Source organism: Leptodactylus fuscus, chromosome 5, assembly GCF_031893055.1.
Source record: "Leptodactylus fuscus isolate aLepFus1 chromosome 5, aLepFus1.hap2, whole genome shotgun sequence".
Classification (NCBI taxonomy): Eukaryota; Metazoa; Chordata; class Amphibia; order Anura; family Leptodactylidae; genus Leptodactylus; species Leptodactylus fuscus.
The window spans coordinates 150,068,656-150,092,070 of record NC_134269.1 but is presented as its reverse complement, the minus strand read 5'-3'; the positions used below and the strand labels follow the sequence as shown (position 1 = coordinate 150,092,070).

At 42.5% G+C, this 23,415-nt stretch overlaps 1 protein-coding gene across 1 annotated transcript; it reads left to right on the top strand.

The window, feature by feature from the left end:
- The first annotated feature begins 210 nt into the window (after window positions 1-210).
- LOC142204563 (pinopsin-like) lies at window positions 211-8,881 on the top strand. The gene is made up of 4 exons (XM_075275879.1): window positions 211-538; window positions 5,453-5,781; window positions 6,982-7,227; window positions 8,747-8,881. Exons 1-4 carry the CDS (start codon window positions 211-213, stop codon window positions 8,879-8,881), a joined length of 1,038 nt encoding a protein of 345 aa, XP_075131980.1.
- The last annotated feature ends 14,534 nt before the right edge of the window (window positions 8,882-23,415 follow it).

Genomic DNA, 23,415 nt, shown 5'->3' with positions numbered 1-23,415 from the left:
ATTAAGTAAGCTCCTAATACAAGTGTCTGCATAAAGCGGGACTGATAGGGACAGATGCTACTTTAATTAAAACATATTCTTTATCCTATACAAAATAATAAACCTAAAAGCGTTTTTACAGATTGAACATGACAGCGGAGAAGGAGGAAGATCAGAAGCTGTAACCTCCTGAGCGCATACAAGTCTGGAAGAAAGCAGCTCCTGATCAATATGAATTCCAATATAACTACAGCTGACCCAACAGAAAACTTTACCATAGCGTCTAGCATATTTCCCAGATCTGGATATAGCATTTTGTCTTTTCTCATGTTTTTAAATGCTGTATTTTCCATTTTTAACAATTTGTTAGTTATTTTAGTGACTATAAAATATCCGAAACTCCGCAATCCTATCAATATTTTCATATTAAACCTATCATTTTCAGATCTATTAATGACACTGTGTGGCACCACTATAGTAGTCAGCACCAACTACCATGGTTACTTTTACCTGGGGGAAAAATTTTGTGTTTTCCAAGGATTTGCTGTCAACTATTTTGGTAAGTTACCATATTTATATATGTTCTAGTGAGTAGATCCAGTATATTATATACACTGATATGTAATGGTTACTCAACATAAATAATGCTGTCACTATTGTGTATATTTTTTATTTTTCTACTTGGTTTGCTTATTTTAGGTTTAACATTATCTACTGTTAAAACTAGGTTATGTGTGCGTTGTGTATTCCCCTTTTCAAGATCCATTTGCTGTTAGTGAATAGGAACATTCCTGTTAACATTTAGAGGCTCAAACCCAGCAAAGACCTAATAATTCTCGCTGTTGGGTGATAACATCGTACCTTGTCTAGCAAATGCTCTGTAAGCTAAGGACATGACAAGCCCAGATATCCCTTCAGCCAGTGGCGGATCCAGGGTTTGCGGGGCCCTGGGCAATTGACTTTGGCGGGGCCCTACGCGCAGCGCGCCGCAGCAATTTAGGCCCCGCCCACTTTTATGTTGACTCCGCCCATTCTCATTCATTTTTCATGTGATTCCACACAGTATAATCCTCCTACAGTCACCCGTAAATTATATGTCCCCCCTCCATCTTTCCCCATTTTCATATACACCCTTCATCTACCCCTAGTTTCATGTCCCCCCCTCTATCTCTGTCCCCAGTTTCATGCCATTCTCCCCCTTTATCTGCCCACAGTTTCATGTCCCCCCCCATCTCTGCCCCAGTGTCATGCCGTTCTCCCCCCTTCATCTGCCCCAATGTCATGCCATTCTCCCCCCCTTCATCTGCCCCAGTGTCATGCCATTCTCCCCCCCTTCATCTGCTCCAGTGTCATGCCATCCCCCCCTTCATCTGCCCCAGTATCATGCCATTCTCCCCCCTTCATCTGCCTCAGTGTCATGCCGTTCTCCCCCCTTCATTTGCCCCAGTGTCATGCCGTTCTCTCCCCCTTCATTTGCCCCAGTGTCATGCCGTTCTCGCCCCTTCATCTGCCCCAGTGTCATGCTGTTCTCCCCCCTCCATCCACCCCAGTGTCATGCTATTCTCCCCCCTTCATCTGCCTCAGTGTCATGCCATTCTCCCCCCTTCATCTGCCTCAGTGTCATGCTGTTCTCTCCCCCTTCATCTGCCCCAGTGTCATGCCGTTCTCCCCCCCTTCATCTGCCCCAGTGTCATGCCGTTCTCCCCCCCTCCATCTGCCCCAGTGTCATGCCGTTCTCCCCCCCTCCATCTGCCCCAGTGTCATGCTGTTCTCTCCCCCTTCATCTGCCCCAGTGTCATGCTGTTCTCCCCCCCTCCATCTGCCCCAGTGTCATGCCGTTCTCCCCCCCCTTCATTTGCCACAGTGTCATGCTGTTCTCCCCCCCCTCCATCTGCCCCAGTGTCATGCCATTCCCCCCCCTCCATCTGCCCCAGTGTCATGCCGTTCTCCCCCCTCCATCTGCCCCAGTGTCATGCCGTTCTCCCCCCTCCATCTGCCCCAGTGTCATGCTGTTCTCTCCCCCTCCATCTGCCCCAGTGTCATGCCGTTCTCCCCCCCTCCATCTGCCCCAGTGTCATGCCGTTCTCCCCCCCCTCCATCTGCCCCAGTGTCATGCCGTTCTCCCCCTCCATCTGCCCCAGTGTCATGCCGTTCTCCCCCCCTCCATCTGCCCCAGTGTCATGCCGTTCTCCCCCCCTCCATCTGCCCCAGTGTCATGCCGTTCTCCCCCCCCTTCATTTGCCACAGTGTCATGCTGTTCTCCCCCCCTCCATCTGCCCCAGTGTCATGCCGTTCTCCCCCCCTTCATTTGCCACAGTGTCATGCTGTTCTCCCCCCCTCCATCTGCCCCAGTGTCATGCCGTTCCCCCCCCTCCATCTGCCCCAGTGTCATGCCGTTCTCCCCCCTCCATCTGCCCCAGTGTCATGCCGTTCTCCCCCCTCCATCTGCCCCAGTGTCATGCTGTTCTCTCCCCCTCCATCTGCCCCAGTGTCATGCCGTTCTCCCCCCCTCCATCTGCCCCAGTGTCATGCCGTTCTCCCCCCCTCCATCTGCCCCAGTGTCATGCCGTTCTCCCCCCTCCATCTGCCCCAGTGTCATGCCATTCTCCCCCCCCTCCATCTGCTCCAGTGTCATGCTGTTCTCCCCCCCTCCATCTGCCCCAGTGTCATGCTGTTCCCCCCTCCCCTTCATTTGCCCCCCAGTTTCATTGGGCCCCCTCCATCTCTGTCCCCAGTTTCATGCCGTTCTCTCCCCACCCCCTTCATCTTCCCCAGTGTTATGCCGTTCCCCCCTCCACTTCATTTGCCCCCCAGTTTCATGGGCCCCCTTATGTTCCACCTTAATATTTAATACAAAACAAACACTTACACTCACCTTCTATCACTCACCTTCCATCGTTCCCCCGACGCTCCTCACTCCAGTCACATACGCGATGCAGGAGCTGTGACCTCAGCTCCTGCCTAGCTGCGGCCCGGCTTGCGTGTGTAAGCGTGATGACGTCATCGCGCCTACACACGCAAGCCGGGCTGGAACTTTAAAGCAGGAGCTGAGCTCACAGCTCCTGCTTTAATCGCGATTCAGCTCATCGGCGGACGGACGCCGATGAGCTGAAATTGTGACAGCCAGGCAAGTGCCGGGGGGCCCCCAGAGGCTCTGCGGGCCCCGGCACTTGCCCGACTATGCCGAGGCTGACCAGGACCATTTTGTTAGGGCCGGGCCGCGGGGCCCCGCTAAGCGCGGGGCCCCGGGCGGTTGCCCGGCTCGCCCAGCTCTGGATCCGCCTCTGCCTTCAGCTCTGAGAGCCGTATACAGTGTACATGTGGATACAATGTAGCATTTTATATTTACAATAGTGAGATCAGTTAAGATAATAAATAGGTAAGTATGAAATATATGTTATAAAGTTGTATATAGAGATGAGCGAGTAGTGAAATATTCGATATTCGTTTAGAGTAGTCCTTCAATATTCGACTACTCGACCAAATATCGAATCCCATTATAGTCTATGGGGAAAAAAGGCTTGTTTCAGGAGAAACCACAATTCGACTCAGGAGAGTCACCAAGTCCACTATGACACCCCAGGAAATGATGCCAACACCTCGGAATGCAACTGGGACAGCAGGGGAAGCATGTCTGGGGGCATCTAACACGCCTAAGTCCCAGTATTACCCCAATATCACAGCCTATCAACTAGACACTTTCCAAACTCAATAGAACCTCTATGAAAGTGGAAAAATACTTGGAAACCTTCTTTCCTCCACAATAGTATGGACAGAAGCACAAATTTAAAGCTAAAGAAACATTAGCAGGCACCCCTTTAACTCACGATGCCCATGACAACCACAGATGGCATAGGCAATGGGAAATCCAAAAGCCCCCACCCTTATCTGTCATTGTTTATGTGTGTGTGATGTGGTGAGACCTTCAAAAATTACTTTTCTGGCCCTTCACGTGAGCCCTTCCAAATTAAGACTCCCTTAAGCTGAGCTACCAGCAGAGATTGAGGCCCTTGAGGTGACTTCAGCCTTCTACCTGCAGAGTTTTAGGCCCTTTAAGTTAGTTCAGCCTTGCACTAGCAGAGTTTTTTGCCCCCGTGGGTTGAGTTGAGCCTTTAACCAGCAGTGTTTTTGGCCCTTTGGATGAACTGAGCTTATAACCAGCAGAGTTTTGGGGGTGAACCCTAAAAAATTATTGTGCAGGACCTTGGCGGGAGCCCTAAAAGATTGTTTTGCAGGCTCTTGGGGGGAGCCCTAAAACATTAATGGGGGGGTTAACTATTTACGGTGAAGATGGTAGTGGTGTTGGAGGAGGAGGAGGAGGAGGACGAGGAACTGGCACAGACACATGGAACTGTGTCTCATCAGTACTCTGGACAGAACATGCTGGTTGCGGGTCCACAATATCTGCTATCCACCCTAGTATAGGTTCCTGGTGCTTGGGCCTTGTCAGCACTACACCCTGCACCCCGCTTGATGTTGTGTCACTGCTGGCTGCCCCTCTCCAGTATATAATTGGAGTGGAGCTACTGCGGCCTGGATCCCCTCGTCCTCGCCCCCTTGTACTACTGATGAGGGGCACTGCTGGCAGCCCCTCTCTAGTAGCTGGACTGTGGACTGGATTTCCAAGTCCACGTCCTCGCCCCCTTGTGCTATTGACGAGGGGCACTGCTGGCAGCCCCTCTCCAGTACCTGGACTGTGGACTGGACCTCCAGCCGGATTTCCACATCCACGTGTCCACTGCTGTCCTTTGATGCTACCCTGACGCATCTTTGGCAGGTTCAGTGTAGGTGTACACTGTTCCTTCAGTGGAGCTCTGATGTTTTTCACTTTTCCTGCCTAGCACAAGCTAAACTTTCTCTCTCACCCTGATCACGATATCTTTCCCTAGCTCTAAACCGCATCTGAAACGAATATGGCTGACACTATTCTTATAAATCCAAGGTCACCTGATTTCGCCAGCCAATGACTTTTTCCTATATTTTTTTTTATGCCTACGTTTCCTGCTTCCTGTGCCACCTTCCCTGCACAGTTATTGGTGCGTAAAAAGCACCAGGGAAGGTGGGAGGGCATACGAATTTTTACTGCATTTACCGCGTGGTATTCGTTCGAAATCGAATATGTCGAATATCTTAAAGTTCAATCGAATATCTACTCAATCGAACAGTATTTGCTCATCTCTAGTTGTACATAATAACCTTTATATAAATGAACAATAAGCTTCATATATCTTACTGTCATAGACTGTTATATACAAGGTTTTACAAGGCTGTTCAGTTTAAGCATTGTAGTATTGTACTCTAGATGCTCCCTCTAGTGGTGACTACATTTCTAATTTAGAAAACTGAACTTGTTATACAGTATATCCTAAATAAACTGCAGGTTATGTAAGATAATGTCAGCAACCAATCACATTACAGTATTTATTTGCGATCCATTATTTTCTAACATTTTCTTTTTAACCTTTTGTTGCAGGAATTGTGTCCCTCTGGTCCCTGACGATACTAGCATATGAGAGGTACAATGTGGTCTGCGAGCCAGTAGGAGCATTGAAGCTCAGCACACAGAGGGGTTACCAAGGCCTGGCGTTTATCTGGCTTTTTTGTCTTATTTGGGCTATAGCACCACTATTTGGATGGAGTTCATATGGACCTGAAGGTGTTCGGACATCTTGCTCCATTGGCTGGGAAGAGAGGTCTTGGAGTAACTACAGTTACCTGATTGCCTACTTTTTGACCTGCTTCATTATTCCTGTAGCAATAATCGGATTTTCATATGGAAGTATACTGTTCTCATTATATAAGGTATATTTGGCAAAAAAAAAAAAAAAGCCAAATCAGCCATTTTTATTCTTTTTCCTGCTATGCCGTTTTTGTATGGGACAAATGGTTTTATATTTTAATAATTTGGGCGTTTTCGGACTTGGGGATGCATAATGTGTTAATGTTTACTTTAATTATATGTGATCTATGGAAAGGGGTGATTTAAACTTCTAGGTTCTTTTAATATTATTTTTATTTTTAAAAACTTTTTCCATTTTTTTCAACCTTTTTTTTGCCCTCCCTACGGGGCTTGAACATGTGATCTTTAGATCACCTGTGCCATAGACTGCGATACTACTGTATGGCAGTCTATGGCAGATTCGTTATATAACTATTGAAGCCTGCTGCATGCAGGCTTCAGTAGTTACAGTACTATGGCAGTGCTGAGAGCTTTCACAGGGCTCCAGGCTGCCACAGTAATGTAACGCCTCTCACAATTGCGCTGCGGGAGGGCGACCTGTTACATACAATTAAAGAGAAAACGAAAGTAACCACTTAGGGTTCATTGAAATTCATTGAAATGAATGGGAGCATTTTGAGCGCGTCATCTGCCGGCACATGTATACGTGCCAGATTGCGCTCCACTCTCCTCTGTGTGAACTTACCCTTAGATGCTGTGGTCGCATTTGAGTGATTAGATGCCCATGATCCGAGTCATCTCTGATCACGGGCAATACTGCCTGGTCCCTGCTCTATGAAACCCAGTAGACCTGGCAGCTAGTGTGGCCACTCTGTTTCAGAGCGGCCGCAGTGTTTTTTCAGCACACCAGGACATAACTGTACGTCCTGGTGCGCATAAGGGTTAATGTCCCCCTCTAGTTGCCCCAGTTTAAACGTCGCCAGACAGAACAGGACTGAAGAAGATGCTGGAAAGAGCCAGAAGGATCAAGGATGACTGAAGAGAAACCTAAACACACCCAAAAACACAGTCAGTGACTAATACAGAAGAAGGAATAGGCTCCAGTAGTCCTCTATGAAAGCCATAATAGACATCTTTTTAGGTTCTGACATCAAAATGTGATGTATATATAAATACTTTTTACAGACATGAAAGGTCACCATTAATGTGTGATATACAAGAGCTTTAATGAATAATTGTAACACTTTGTTATATTGCTATGGCAACAACTAGAAATCTAATGTGCATATATCATTCTGATTATTGTGTTTATGTTTCCTTAGCTGAACAGGAAAATTGAAGAGCAAGGGGGTAAAACAAACCGAGAAGAAGAGCTAAGAGTTGTAATGATGGTGCTTTTCATGGTGTTTGCCTTCCTTATATGTTGGCTGCCATATACAGTATTTGCTCTTATTGTCATCATTAAACCAACCTTCTATATTTCTCCTCTCGCTGCAACTCTACCAACATATTTTGCTAAGACAAGTCCTATCTACAATCCAATCATCTACATCTTTCTAAACAGACAGGTAATGATGTAGTAGCATTGCCATAAAGGACTTTTACTAGGTTTATTTTAATTTTCATTATTAGAAAACCATTGGATTTAGACGGTGATGTCAGTGTTGTAGAAATTACACAAGAAGATTGTCCAATGCTTGGTCATGTTGGCAAGTGGCTTTTAAAAACTTGCAGACCTTAGGTTTGAGACTTTTTTGTGCCACAGAATTGGCATAGGGGTTTGATTAATCTGTCCCATTTTGTTTTAGGTCAACATACATGTAGGGTCTTTAAGGGGATATTCTCATCTTGAACATTTACAGCTTACCCATAGGATATGCCATAAATGTACAATAGATGCAGGTCCCACCTCTCAAGAACAGGGATCTCCTGGCCATAGTCTTGCAGCCATTGTGAATGGAGAGTTGGCCATGCATGCACGACTACTTCCAGTCACTTCTAACAGTATGTTGAAAATAATTAGACATGAGCGAGTAGTATTCGATCAAGTAGGTATTCGATCGAATACTACAGTATTCGAAATACTCGTACTCGATCGAGTGCCATTCACTATTCGAATGGAAAAATTCGATGCAGAACCAGCGTTGATTGGCCGAATGCTATACAGTCGGCCAATCAATGCTGGTTCTTCTCCTACCTTTAGAAGTCTTCTCCGCGCAGCTTCCCCGCAGCGTCGTCTGGCTCTGAATTCACTCTGCCAGGCATCGGGCCTGGGCAGAGCCGACTGCGCATGCCCGCGCTACAAGAAAATGGCCGCTTTGACTGTAAGCGGACATGCGCAGTCGGCTCTGCCCAGGCCCGATGCCTGGCAGAGTAAATTCAGAGCCGGAGAAGACTTCTCGGAGAATCCAGCCCGACCCTCACTCATGGACTTGGTAAGTTCAATTTGATCGAATGTTGCCTACCCCTGAAACGAGCATTTTTCCCCCATAGAGTATAATAGGATTCGATTTTCGATTCGAGTAGTCGAATATTGAGGGGCTACTCGAAATGAATATTGAGTATTTAACTACTCGCTCATCTCTAAAAATAATCAAACAGGCTTGGTGGGCCTTGCTTCTATTGGGCATTTATGGCATATCCTGTAAATATGCCATAAATATCCAAGACGGGAATATCTTTTTGATTTTCACAAGTGGCAGATTTATTGCAGATATTTCTGCAAACATCCTATAAGTCTGAATGAGGTTTTAGAAAATCAATGCATATAGTATGAAAATAACCCAATTTAGATTAATAGAACTGATTTGTAGTTGCAGAAAGGTCTGCAACAAATTTGCTAATAAAAAAAGAAATAATCATGTAGGTAACACTGACTGCACTCCATAGTGTATGGTATCTAGCAGTCTGGTACTTTCCCCTTGGCTGTTCACATCTCTCTTCCAGTCATTCTCCCAATAAAAGCAATTCAACCAGAAAGAGAATATTAGAAAATGTGACTGACATTTCCAAAATTTAATCTTCAGATTAAAATGAAGGTTAATATCAAATAGATAAAACCATACATAACATTGTTTTTCTCTTCAGTTCCGTTGCTGTGCTGTTCAGCTCTTGACCTGTGGTCACATTGACTTATCTGAACCAGAAGAAGAAGCATTATCTATGGCTGCTCCAGTGGAAACCCAAACTGCTGCTAAACGAAATCAAGTTACACCAACTTAAAAACCACAGAAAGATGAGATTCAAAAATATGATTTCGTGTATGGAATATAAGACAAATACAGGAGCAATGTATATTGGGTGAATATTATACAACATAAAGCTAATATAAAATCAAAATGTAATATAATTTGTCATTGTATAGTAATAGAAAATACATCATTTTAATTATGAACATGCAAAATAAAATTACATAATTCATAAAAAAATGTCTCATTCATTGCGTTTTAATAGGAGTCTGATGACAAGTTACATGAATCCTTCATAAGACTAGTTCACACTGCTATGTATGGCCCAGTCATATAGAATCGCCCACAACTGAACAGAACTCATAGGCATCATAGTGATCATCAATGCTGTGAATTCCAATCCAACCACAGCGCTACTGTCCTACATTGAAAATATAATTTGAGTTTGTAGATACACAGACTGAATGGGATTCACAGTGTTCTAGATCACTATTAGGCAGCTTAGGAAATGCGGCCATTACACAGACTACACAGGGTCTTCTATACCTGGCCCTATTTCTGTGCTGATCATTTTATTATAGGATGTGTTTTGATCCATTTTCCATTTATGATCATCAGTTTTATCATCAATCGAGATTAATTGCAGAGCAAAATACTATAAACAGGGCAGATTTATCTTCCTTGTATGCCAGTTTTCTGGTGTACATGGCATTAAAGGTCAGGTTTTTTTTATTCAAGTCTATGTTTTCCTGAATGGGGCATGTTGAGATGCATGCTGGAAGCAAAGCCAGATTTATCACCATTAACTAGAGGTGGGCTACATTAATGGTTGAGGGTCTATAACATTAAACATGTCAGAAGAGACTTCAAGTATACCTCCAATCATGAAACAACTTTTCATAAATGAATATTAGCTATCATCAATTAAACTGGTTATTTATATAGAATTCATCTCCGTACTTGGCTCATACACAGAAGTCTATGGGGAGAGTCCGTTAACTGAGTCGTTGCCTTCTTATATGCAGAGGCAAAGATTTATCATGTAGCAGTACTAGAAGAGCTCTTTCACTCACAGTGTAGCAGAGTGTATCTTTTCTAACATCCTCTCCCCTTCCACAAAGTTCTATGTAAAAAGTAACTCAATCTGATTAGTAGAGAAGGAAACAGATTTCTCTAACAAGATATTGTTCAAAGTTTCTTACCTTTGCTTGTACTATTCAATTATTATCATATATAATGTTTTAAACAACTTAACCTGTATAGCATCGAGGAAAGCAGGAAAAGGGAGGGCGTGATCGCAACCTTGAAATATGTTAAAGGTATAAGTAAGGTTCAGGAGGGACATGTTTTCAAATAAGCAATAGACTTTGCATGGATGAATATTACAGGCAATTATAAGAAATGTTGTAATGTATCCTATAGAAGAGAAATGCCTCTTCCTGCTGTTATGAGGCTATTTCCTTGCTCCCATTCCTTTTGCTAAATATCACTAATATCACTGCTCTATCAGTTTCCAAATGGACATAGGTCACATGACTGAGATAAACCAGGTCTATAGAAGTCTATGGAAGAGGGAGATAGGAGAGAATAAGAGACAGGTGTAGACTCCTGTTTTAGCTGAATAGAAATGTTCTATCACAACAACCAAAGTATTTTATTCACACACATCTTTGTATGTCCTCCGTCCTCCGTATAATCCTGAGTGAGAGAAACACTTCTAGACAATATTCCTCTTCTACTCATTGTGTGAAGTGTATGGCGACTTCACCCTCCAGCTCAGAAATGAATGAATAATAAAGATCCAGCATGCTGAGGAGGAGAGTTGAAATAATACAAAATCTAAGTAATATAATAACTAGAATTAGTCTTAGGCCTGGTTCACATTTGCATTTGGTATTCCGTTTGGGCCGTCCGCTTGGGGACCCCCAAATGGAATACCAAACGCATTAAAAAGCGGTGAGCAATGTAAGCAGATGGAGCCGTAGAATACAATTGGGGGCCATGTGTTTTCATGAATCATGTGGAAAGAAAAGTACTTCTAGAATTACTTTCCTCTCCGCATGATTCGTGTGGACACCGCACAGAAAACACAAGCGGACTCCCCGAACAGAATACCGGACACAGATGTGAACCAGGCCTTACATCTCATATACACACATTACAGCTTCTTCTGAAAAGTCAAATGAAATAACAGGTACACTTTGAAAAAGTAAACCCGTGGTCTTTTTCTGACGCCAGCCTCGTATGTTTCTGTGTTACTGATGTATACATCAGCTGACATTTCTGCACTTATGTCTCCATAGGCTAATACTTAATCACTATAAAGAAGATTGCAAAATGTCTGCCTGCTTAGAGCTAGTCTTTTGCGATGGTCGGCTGTTTGACTTCTTTAAATAGCACTAGAAAAGAAAGATTTCTTTCTAAACGGAGACCTGAATGTTATGTAATTTATTTTGTAATTTTGGCATGTTCATATCATGGCAGGTAATCCTGAGGCTGTTCTTAGGAAGTCAATTACACAAATAAATAAATACTATAATCTTATATAACAAACATATCACATATGTCATGCAATGAACCATCAGAATCCTCTTCTGCTTGCTCTGATACATTCATCTTGCTACATGCCAATGATTTAATGCACCAGTGAGTATCTTAAAATGTCCTTCCTGAGAATTTGCTGACGCTAGGTTTACACTAGCGTTCGGATCTCCATCATTCAGGTCTGCATGGGTACTCGAAAGATGGAGACCCTGTCCACTTACATAGTAGTTACCTGTAGAAACCTGTGGAGCCCATTGACTATAATCAGGTCTATACGGTTTCCGCTAGTTTTATACTGAAAATGGTGGAGAGAAAAGTCGTCTATTGTGCTGTACTGAGAGAGAGGGCGTTGCTTACTGCCCAATGATGATCCTGAGCGGTGAGGAACGTCCCCTCCAGTATACGTCTATGGACTCTACTATCAGAAGGGGAGGGGGGCATTCCTCACTGCTCTCACAGTACAACGCTATAGACGCTGCTGTGAGGAAGGGCGTACCTGACTGACTGTCAGAAATTCCCTAATGACAGTGAAGAACTACAGTACTGGAACCGATAGCTCTTCACTGGGGGCGCAGAACGGGAAAGCCGCTGAATTCAGTGCACTGTCGACTTTCTAGCAGTATATTACACTGCATGTGCCCTAGGAGGTGAAAGGTCCTTTTTAAAGGGGATTTTGTCATCTTCTATACATAGAATAGGGGGATAACTTGCAGGTCAGTGGGGATCTGACCCTCACTGATCAGGAGAATGCTTCATTGAGTGATGGTAGCATGTTCACCACTCCATTCACTTCAATGAGAGTGCTGGCAATAGCTGAAGTACAGTGCTATCTTTGGCACTCCCATTAAAATGAATGAAGCTGCATGTGCTGCCCAGAATCATTGCTCCATTCAGTGATCCCCACTGACCTGCAAGTTATCCTCTATTCTATGTATAAGGAATAAGTTGCTTTAGGGGGAAACCCCCTTTATCTGTTACTGAATACACCTGGCTGCAGCAGACTGACCTGTATTCTCTGGCTGTACACCTTATAGCTGCCATTTCAAGTTGTTCACTTGTTACACTGCACAAGAAGAGAGCACACAGCCAGTGTCTCCCGTCTCAGTACGTAATCTGCAGGTCAGGACTGCTCCTGCGCCCCCTGCTGGTCTGGAGACAAGGCTACAAATAACACAGCCAAGAAGCCCTTCCCCTGAGTCGCTGCTAACCTCACACTAAAAGTAAATAAAGGTTTATCAGTACTCCATAGCTGCCGGCTTAGCTTTGTTACCGTCCGTTCTGATCGTCAATCTGATAGTCCGGACCATCGTTCAATGCCTGGCTCAGCTAATGGTGATGACGTGCTGAAGCCAGGGGGCCCCTTAAGCTGTCGGGGCCCTGGGCAATTTGCCCCCCCTAACGCCGGCCCTGCCTATCCTGTGGCTAGAGGATGAGTAGCAAACATGGCACAACCCCTCTTAACAAGTATCAAAATGTGGTCTCTCCTCGTGAACATTTATAAATTCACTCTCAACACTGCCATTACCAGCCTGTGTCCTGTGGCAATTAATGTATTTTAGAGTAGTCTACATGTCTTGCCCATGCTATAGCGAACATGAAGAAAAATAGACGTATTTTCAGGTTTCTTCTCTTACTGTTGATGATTCAGTCTGATAAGATGTCGGATAACTTTTTTCTTTTAGGACCTCTTATCAATCCATTTGGGTCATATACGATATATCTGGTGAATTACACACCTCTCTCAACATCTTTACTACACATATAATAAATGTCCATTCTTCAATCAGAGGATACGTTATTATTTGTTCGATGGACGCCCATATGCACCCATGCTTTCTTATTAATAAAACTGATAGAACAACATAGATTAACAAAGCATGTCTCAATTCATGTCACTTGAACCCCATTTTGTCTGCCTTTAATGCTGATCGGAGGTTACAGAATTGTGTTGGGTTCACTTATCATACAGTTATATAGACATACGTTCCAGGTCAGAACCTTAAAAAACAAATTCAACTGCTGAAGAGTTATCCCCATGTCAAAAGAAATCCTTATGGGTATTGAATAATTTGTTTTCATAACTTCCTTTATCCCCCTCTGGTAACAATAATGCCTCTCCCTTTTTCCTTTTAACTTGTGCCTTTTTTAGGTTCCAATGCACACCACGACATGGGCAGCATATCGGATAACTAAGATATATAACAATTTTATTTTGAGGTGAATTTGCACAAGATTTACTACACATTGTGTATCTTTTTCTTATATTCAGCACATATAAATACACCTCAGTAAAAAGGTGCCCACAAGTAGAAAAGTACAAGAAAGACACAAGGTGTAAATTTAATTTCTTTATAGAATAGTCTCATTATATGAAATACAATTTTAAAAGTCTCATACATTATACAACTAAACCAGCAGAGGTCTCCCTTGTTGCATTTACAGAAATAATTATATTTATTTCAAGGTACTTTGTTACAGCAGAGAATTGCAGAATATACGGTATTCATTATATTTTGATCAATTAGGTATTTATATTTATCACAAACTGCACTATTTGAACATTATACCCAACAGCAATGCCCTTGATCAGTGCAAAAAGTGATTGCAGGCATTATCCCTGCTAAAATCTTGGTTAAACATGACAGAGGCACCATGTTCCCGGCTGTACATCCATCATTTTGGGATGGATCACTAGCTCCTGGAGTGAGATCCAAGGGGTGGTTCATTAGTATGCCAGCCAGGAGCCTATTGTTGGCCCTATAATAGAAATATAGAGATTTCTAGATACAATGCAGTGCATTCAATGTGTAGTATTGCAGTTTATTCAAGATTGGTTCAAGACTCCTATGGGGGTCCCTAAAAATATTTAAAACAATACTAAAAGTTAAGCCCTGTAAACAGAAGAATAAAAAAAAGTTATGGCTTTTAGAAGGCAGGATGTATGAACCAAAATCGAAAAATGGATGTGATGGAAAGGGGTTAAAAAAGGACAAATTGACTGATTGATTGACTTGTATTGATCCATCTGCCTGTGCAAATGGGCAAAAATAATACATGTTCTTATTTTTATGGTCCATTAACCCCTTCCCACCATGAGAATTTTTTGATTTTCGACTTTTGTTTTTGACTCCCCGCCTTTCAAATCCCATAGCTCTTATTTTTCAATTCAGAGCCATGTAAGGGCTTATTGTTTGCAGGACAAACTGTACTTCATAACGGTATGATTTATTATTCTGTACAATGTACTGTATTCTATGTTTCAGTGCAATTCTGTGGATACTAATTATGGTTGCATTTTTTTTTATATTTTCTTATAGGGGGATGCAGAAGGTGTTTGTTTTGTGGGCCACATTTGCTTTCTAGTTATGCCATTTAGGGGAATGTCTGTTGCATTGATCACTTTTTATTCAAATCTTTATCAAAGGCAAAACAGCGGAAAAAAAGACCATTTTGGCACTTTTTTTCCCCCCTCTATGGCATTCACCATATGTGAAAAGTATTTTTCTAAGTTTGTAGATGAGGTATTTTCAGACACAGGGATGTCTGATGTGTATGTGAATCACAGTAATTTGTAACTTGAGTATGTATTCTAGGGGAGGGGGGGGGGTGATTTAAACTTTTAGATCTTTTATATTTTTATTATTATTATTATTATTATTATTATTATTATTGCATTTATTAGACCTCTATGGGTCTTGAAACCCAAGGGCTCTGATCCCTAATGTAATGCATTCCAATGCATTGCAGAATATTGTCATTTGTAATACAGGCTGCACAAAGCAGCTTGCCGTAAAAATGTTTGGGATACAAGCCTGGGAACCTTCAATAGGCACCTGACTGTCATAGCAATACCAGAAGACAACAACATGGCAGCAGGCCTGGAACGCACTGGGAGGCATCTGAGCCCTGGAGACAGGTATGTTTTTTTAAAAAAAATTCACCTCCCTCAGCCTCAGTAAAAAATAGAATTTTAGCCCCGACAACCCCTTTAAGCATTGAAAAAGAGTACTAGCTTGGACAGAAACTAGGACACACTTTGTTTAGTTGAACACCAGATAAGCCCAATGCAGCTTTGTATAATCAGTATAGTCAGTGGGTGTCCTTCACTGAACCACAGCCAAGCAGTTGTCTAACCCTTGGAAGTTATATTAGGTTAGACAGCAGGTGTCTACTTCAGATCCCAAGCATTATATGTGCTAAAATGTGTGTGGAACTCGTATGAACACCCTGCCTATGACTAACACTTTCACAGATATTATATATATATATATATATATATATATATATATACACACACACACACACACACACACACACACACACATTTACTATATCACAACCACTATATATATATATATATATATATATATATATATATATATATATATGTGTGTGTGTGTGTGTGTGTATATTCAGTACTGGACAAAAATACTATGTGTTAGAAATGTTGCAAAGATGGAATGCTTACAAAATAAAATTAGAATTTAGATACCGTAGTTTATTTTTGTCAATGAATAAAATTAAGTGAATGACCGCAACCTTCTATCTCTCACCATCAGTGCTCTCTCCCCTTCACAAGACGCCCCTACCCATCACACATATAGGAACTTGCGTGCTATTGACACCCAGCACCTCTCAGATACTCTACAGTCCTCCCTGTCCCCCATCTCTTCAATCTCCTGTCCCAATCTGGCCACCAGTCACTATAATGAAACCCTCAAAAATGCATTGGATGAGGTTGCTCCCCCCTCCACTCGTAAAGTCCCACATAGGAGGCAGCAACCCTGGCACACGCCACAGACACGATTTCTCCAGCGATGCTCTAGGTGTGCCGAACGTCTCTGGCGAAAATCACGCTCACCTGCAGATTTCCTCCACTTCAAGTTTATGCTTAAAACATATAGCTCTGCCCTTTACCTCGCCAAACAAGACTATTTCACCGCCCTCATCTCTTCTCTCTCCAGCAACCCTAAAAGGCTTTTTGAAACCTTTCACTCCTTACTCACACCCAAGGAACAGACGCCATTCACAGACCTTAGTGCTGATGACCTGGCCATGTATTTCCATGATAAAATTGATAAGATCAGTCAGGAAATTACTGCCCAAGCCCCAGGTGGCATTGACTCCCACACCTACGATAGTACTGATCCCCTCACCAGCCGCACTTCAGACTGTCCATTCTCATCTTTTGAACCTGTTACAGAAGAGGAAGTCTCCCAGCTACTTTCTTCATCTCGCCCCACAACCTGCAGTAGTGACCCCTTCCCCTCACACCTTCTCCAATCTCTGTCCCCTGCTGTCACTACTTACCTTACTAAAATATTTAACCTTTCTCTCTCTTCTGGAATCTTCCCATCCTCCTTCAAGCATGCTGTTATAACCCCGCTACTGAAAAAAACCTCCCTGGACCCATCCTGTGCTGCTAACTATCGACCCGTCTCTAACCTCCCCTTCATCTCTAAACTTTTGGAATGCCTGGTTTATTCTCCGTTAATTCGTTATCTCTCTGCTTGACCCCTTACAATCTGGTTTCCGCGCTCTGCACTCTACTGAAACAGCTCTCACAAAAGTCTCTAATGATCTACTAAAGGCTAAATCCAATGGTGACTTCTCTCTTCTTATTCTTCTGGACCTCTCTGCAGCTTTTGACACTGTTGACCATCAACTTCTCCTCACTATGCTCCGCTCAGTCGGCCTCAATGACACTGCGCTCTCCTGGTTCTCCTCTTATCTCTCAGACCGCACTTTCAGTGTATCATTCGCGGGCTCTGTTTCCTCCCCTCTTTCCCTTGCTGTTGGGGTTCCTCAGGGCTCGGTCCTCGGCCCCCTGCTCTTTTCTCTCTACACAGCCCCCATTGGACAAACCATCGCCAGATTTGGCTTCAGGTACCATCTTTATGCTGATGACATCCAATTATACACATCTTCCCGTGACATCACCCCTGCACTCATACAGAACACCAGTGACTGTCTCTCTGCTGTCTCTAATATCATGTCCTCGCTCTATCTGAAACTAAATCTCTCTAAGACTGAACTACTACTGTTTCCACCATCTAACAGATCTGTCCCTGATATATCCATTGCAGTCTCAGGCCTTACTATAACTCCTAGGCAGCATGCCCGCTGCCTCGGGGTCATATTTGACGCAGACCTTTCCTTCACCCCTCATATTGAATCACTCGCACGTTCATGTCACCTCCACCTCAAAAACATCTCCAGAATACGCCCTTTCCTTACCAGAGATACACTAAAGACACTTATTGTCTCTCTGATTCATTCTCGCCTTGACTACTGTAACTCCTTACTAATCGGTCTTCCCCTCACTAAACTCTCCCCTCTACAATCTATTCTGAATGCAGCGGCCAGGCTCAACTATCAGGCTAGACGCTACAGCGATGCCTCTGGTCTGTGCCAGTCACTACACTGGCTGCCTATTCATTATAGAATAAAATATAAAGTTATTACTCTCATCCACAAGGCTCTCCATAAAGCCGCACCTCCCTACATTTCCTCCCTCATCTCTGTCTACCGCCCAACCCGTGTTCTCCGCTCACTCAATGATCTAACACTTACATCCTCTATTATCAGAACCTCCCATGCTCGTATACAAGAACAAAAAGTGGACACCGAGCACACTCATAGTGCAGATAATCATAAATATTCTGTGGCAATTTGAAAAACACACAAGTGACAAATAGACCTGATTGGCCTCTCACCTAATGTGACTGTGATCCCGTTCACAGTTACGTTTAGAAGATTGATGACTAGGTGGAGGGAGCAGCACGTCACAGGAACACCAATAGGAAAGGACCAGGTGTGAAAAAAATGTAAAAAACCAAAAGGACCGCGCTCACAGGTCAATAGATTTATTGGGAAAAAACTGGAGTGCACTCGTGCATGCTCGTATACAAGACTTCTCCCGAGCTGCATCACTTCTCTGGAATGCTCTACCCCGGACAATAAGATTAACTCCCAACTTCTACAGTTTCAAACGCAAACTAAAGACACATCTTTTCAGACTAGCCTATCACAATTCCTAATGCACAAAATTGTCTGAACACTGTATAAGCAATGCCGCCCCTGCTACCTCTTGTGTCACCCCCTCTACCTCATAGATTGTAAGCTCTTTTGAGCAGGGCCCTCAGTCCCATTGTGTGAAATGACGTTCTTTGTTATGTATGTCTGTCTGTATCTGAACCCTATAAATTGTACAGTGCTGCGGAATATGTTGGCGCTATATAAATAAAATGTATTATTATTATTATAATGAATGTAAGAGAGATCTATATTAAATTGATATTTGGTGTGACAAAGTCTTTGGTGGGGGAGTCCTGGAAGTAATGATATGGCCCCCCACAGAACCCTGATGTCAACATCAAGTCTTAATGGGATTACATGAAGGATATGAGCAAGCCTACATACATAGAATATCTGTGCTTGGTTCTTCAAGATGTGCGGAACAACTTTCCTTCAAAAACAGTGTACAAGTGTACCTAGAAGAATGGATGCTGTTTTGAGGGTAAAGGGTGATCACGTATGAATCTTGACTATTGGATTTAGATTTAGATCTTTTTGTTCATTCACTTCATGTTATTAGATAACAAAAAAAAACTATTAACACTTCTAATTTTAAAAAGATTCTTACATTACAGCATGTTTTCCTTAGTTGTCTCAAACATTTGCATAGTAGTGTGTGTGTATGTTATTACATTATCATACAAACAGTAATGATTTACTGAGAACATTATATAGTACAGTGTTATATTGTACTATTTACTACTGCACTGGAATGTTATATTATATAGTGCAATGTTATACTACTGCACATGTATGTTATATTATATAGTACAGTGTTATAATACTACTGCACTGGTATGTTATATTATATAGTACAATGTTATAATACTACTGCACATGTATGTTATATTATATAGTACAGTGTTATAATACTACTGCACTGGAATGTTATATTACATAATACAGTGTTATAATATTACTGCACTGGTATGTTATATATAGTACAGTACAATGTTATAATTCTGCTGCACTGGTATGTTATATATAGTACAGTACAATGTTATAATACTACTGCACTGGAATGTTATATATAGTACAGTACAATGTTATAATACTACTGCACTGGAATGTTATATTACATAGTACAGTGCTATAATACTACTGCACTGGTATGTTATATATAGTACAGTACAATGTTATAACACTACTGCACTGGTATGTTATATATAGTACAGTACAATGTTATAATACTACTGCACTGGTATGTTATATATAGTACAGTACAATGTTATAATACTACTGCACTGGAATGTTATATTACATAGTACAGTGTTATAATACTACTGCACTGGTATGTTGTATATAGTACAGTACAATGTTATAATACTACTGCACTGGTATGTTATAAATAGTACAGTACAATGTTATAATACTACTGCACTGGTATGTTATATTATATAGTACAGTGTTATAATATACTGCACTGTTATGTTATATTACATAGTACAGTGTTATAATACTACTGCACTGCTATGTTATATTATATAGTACAATGTTATAATACTACTCCACTGGTATGTTATATATAGTACAGTACAATGTTATAATGCTACTGCACTGGAATGTTATATTATATAGTACAGTGTTATAATATACTGCACTGGTATGTTATATTACATAGTACAGTGTTATAATACTACTGCACTGCTATGTTATATTATATAGTACAATGTTATAATACTACTCCACTGGTATGTTATATATAGTACAGTACAATGTTATAATGCTACTGCACTGGAATGTTATATTACATAGTACAGTGTTATAATACTACTGCACTGGTATGTTATATTATATAGTACAGTGTTATAATATACTGCACTGGTATTTTATATTACATAGTACAGTGTTATAATACTATTGCACTGCTATGTTATATTATATAGTACAATGTTATAATACTACTCCACTAGTATGTTATATATAGTACAGTACAATGTTATAATGCTACTGCACTGGAATGTTATATTACATAGTACAGTGTTATAATACTACTGCACTGGTATGTTATATATAGTACAATGTTATAATACTGCTGCACTGGAATGTTATATTACATAGTACAGTGTTATAATACTACTGCACTGGTATGTTATATTATATAGTACAGTGTTATAATATAATTCACTGGTATGTTATATTACATAGTACAGTGTTATAATACTACTGCACTGGTATGTTATATATAGTACAATACAATGTTATAATACTACTGAACTGGAATGTTATATTACATAGTACAGTGTTATAATACTACTGAACAGGTATGTTATATATAGTACAGTACAATGTTATAATACTACTGCACTGGTATGTTATATTATATAGTACAGTGTTATAATACTTGTTAGGGACATCAAAAGGGTCCTCAATATGTTGCAGGGTTCCAAATTAATTAATTAATTAACAGGCCTGGATAAGCTACCACCCATTGGGCCTGGAGAAGCCACACACACACACACGCAGCTGATAGTGTATCAAGTGGGTTCTGATTTATTGTTACCTAGAGGTAGTATTTATACAGACAAAAGCAGGTTGGACTTGACATGATTGGTTATAACATAAGCTGTGGCACATGACTGTTGGATATGGTCTAATGTAATCTGCATCTCATTATTGTTTTCCAAACTGAGATGGACTTTCTCATGGCTTAAAGAAGAATCTAAAATATTTATGTGTAAACCAACATCTTACACTAATTCTAGATATATATCACAGCAAGAGAGATAATGATCACATGCTGGTCTGACGGTCAACAGGTTATTCTACACCCACCCTCAAAGATGAGACCCTTACCACAAACAGATAAGGAGTTATAACTAGAGATGAGCGAACACTAAAATGTTCGAGGTTCGAAATTCGATTCGAACAGCCGCTCAATGTTCGTGTGTTCGAACGGGTTTCGAACCCCATTATAGTCTATGGGGAACAGATACTCGTTAAGGGGGAAACCCAAATCCGTGTCTGGAGGGTCACCAAGTCCACTATGACACCCCAGGAAATGATGCCAACACCTCTGGAATGACACTGGGACAGCAGGGGAAGCATGTCTGGGGGCATCTAACACACCAAAGACCCTCTATTACCCCAACATCACAGCCTAACAACTACACACTTTACACACTCAATACCACCTCTCTGACAGTAGGAAAACACCTTGAAACATGTGTATTTGGCACTTGCAGTGAGGAGAGCTTGTCACCAGCAGTGAATTTGGCCCTTGTAGTAAGTTGAGGTTGGCACCAACATTTGTTTTGAAAATCAGGGTGGATTGAGCCTCTAACCAGCAGAGTTTGGGCAAATTCATGGTGGAGGGAGCCTCTAAAAACCCCAGTTTGGACCAATTCATGGTGGAGGGAGACTCTAAAAACCCCAGTTTGGACCAATTCATGGTGGAGGGAGACTCTAAAAACCCCAGTTTGGACCAATTCATGGTGGAGGGAGCCTCTAAAAACCCCAGTTTGGACCAATTCATGGTGGAGGGAGCCTCTAACCAGCCCAGTTTGGACCAATTAATGGTGGAGGGAGCCTCTAAACAGCCAAGTTTTGGGAAATTCATGGTGGAGGGAGCCTCTAACCAGCCCAGTTTGGACCAATTCATGGTGGAGGGAGCCTCTAAACAGCCCAGTTTGGGCAAATTCATGGTGGAGGGAGCCTCTAACCAGCCCAGTTTGGACCAATTAATGGTGGAGGGAGCCTCTAAACAGCCCAGTTTGGACCAATTAATGGTGGAGGGAGCCTTTAACCAGCCCAGTTTGGACCAATTAATGGTGGAGGGAGCCTCTAACCACCCCAGTTTGGACCAATTCATGGTGGAGGGAGCCTCTAACCAGCCCAGTTTGGACCAATTAATGGTGGAGGGAGCCTCTAAACAGCCAAGTTTTGGGAAATTCATGGTGGAGGGAGCCTCTAACCAGCCCAGTTTGGACCAATTCATGGTGGAGGGAGCCTCTAAACAGCCCAGTTTGGGCAAATTCATGGTGGAGGGAGCCTCTAAAAAACCCAGTTTGGACCAATTCATGGTGGAGGGAGCCTCTAATTAGCCCAGTTTGGACCAATTAATTGTGGAGGGAGCCTCTAACCAGCCCAGTTTGGACCAATTAATGGTGGAGGGAGCCTCTAACCACCCCAGTTTGGGCAAATTCATGGTGGAGGGAGCCTCTAACCAGCCCAGTTTGGACCAATTAATGGTGGAGGGAGCCTCTAAACAGCCAAGTTTTGGGAAATTCATGGTGGAGGGAGCCTCTAACCAGCCCAGTTTGGGCAAATTCATGGTGGAGGGAGCCTCTAACCAGCCCAGTTTGGACCAATTAATGGTGGAGGGAGCCTCTAACCAGCCCAGTTTGGACCAATTAATGGTGGAGGGAGCCTCTAAACAGCCAAGTTTTGGGAAATTCATGGTGGAGGGAGCCTCTAACCAGCCCAGTTTGGACCAATTCATGGTGGAGGGAGCCTCTAAACAGCCCAGTTTGGGCAAATTCATGGTGGAGGGAGCCTCTAAAAAACCCAGTTTGGACCAATTCATGGTGGAGGGAGCCTCTAATTAGCCCAGTTTGGACCAATTAATTGTGGAGGGAGCCTCTAACCAGCCCAGTTTGGACCAATTAATGGTGGAGGGAGCCTCTAACCACCCCAGTTTGGACCAATTCATGGTGGAGGGAGCCTCTAACCAGCCCAGTTTGGACCAATTAATGGTGGAGGGAGCCTCTAAACAGCCAAGTTTTGGGAAATTCATGGTGGAGGGAGCCTCTAACCAGCCCAGTTTGGACCAATTCATGGTGGAGGGAGCCTCTAAACAGCCCAGTTTGGGCAAATTCATGGTGGAGGGAGCCTCTAACCAGCCCAGTTTGGACCAATTAATGGTGGAGGGAGCCTCTAAACAGCCAAGTTTTGGGAAATTCATGGTGGAGGGAGCCTCTAACCAGCCCAGTTTGGACCAATTCATGG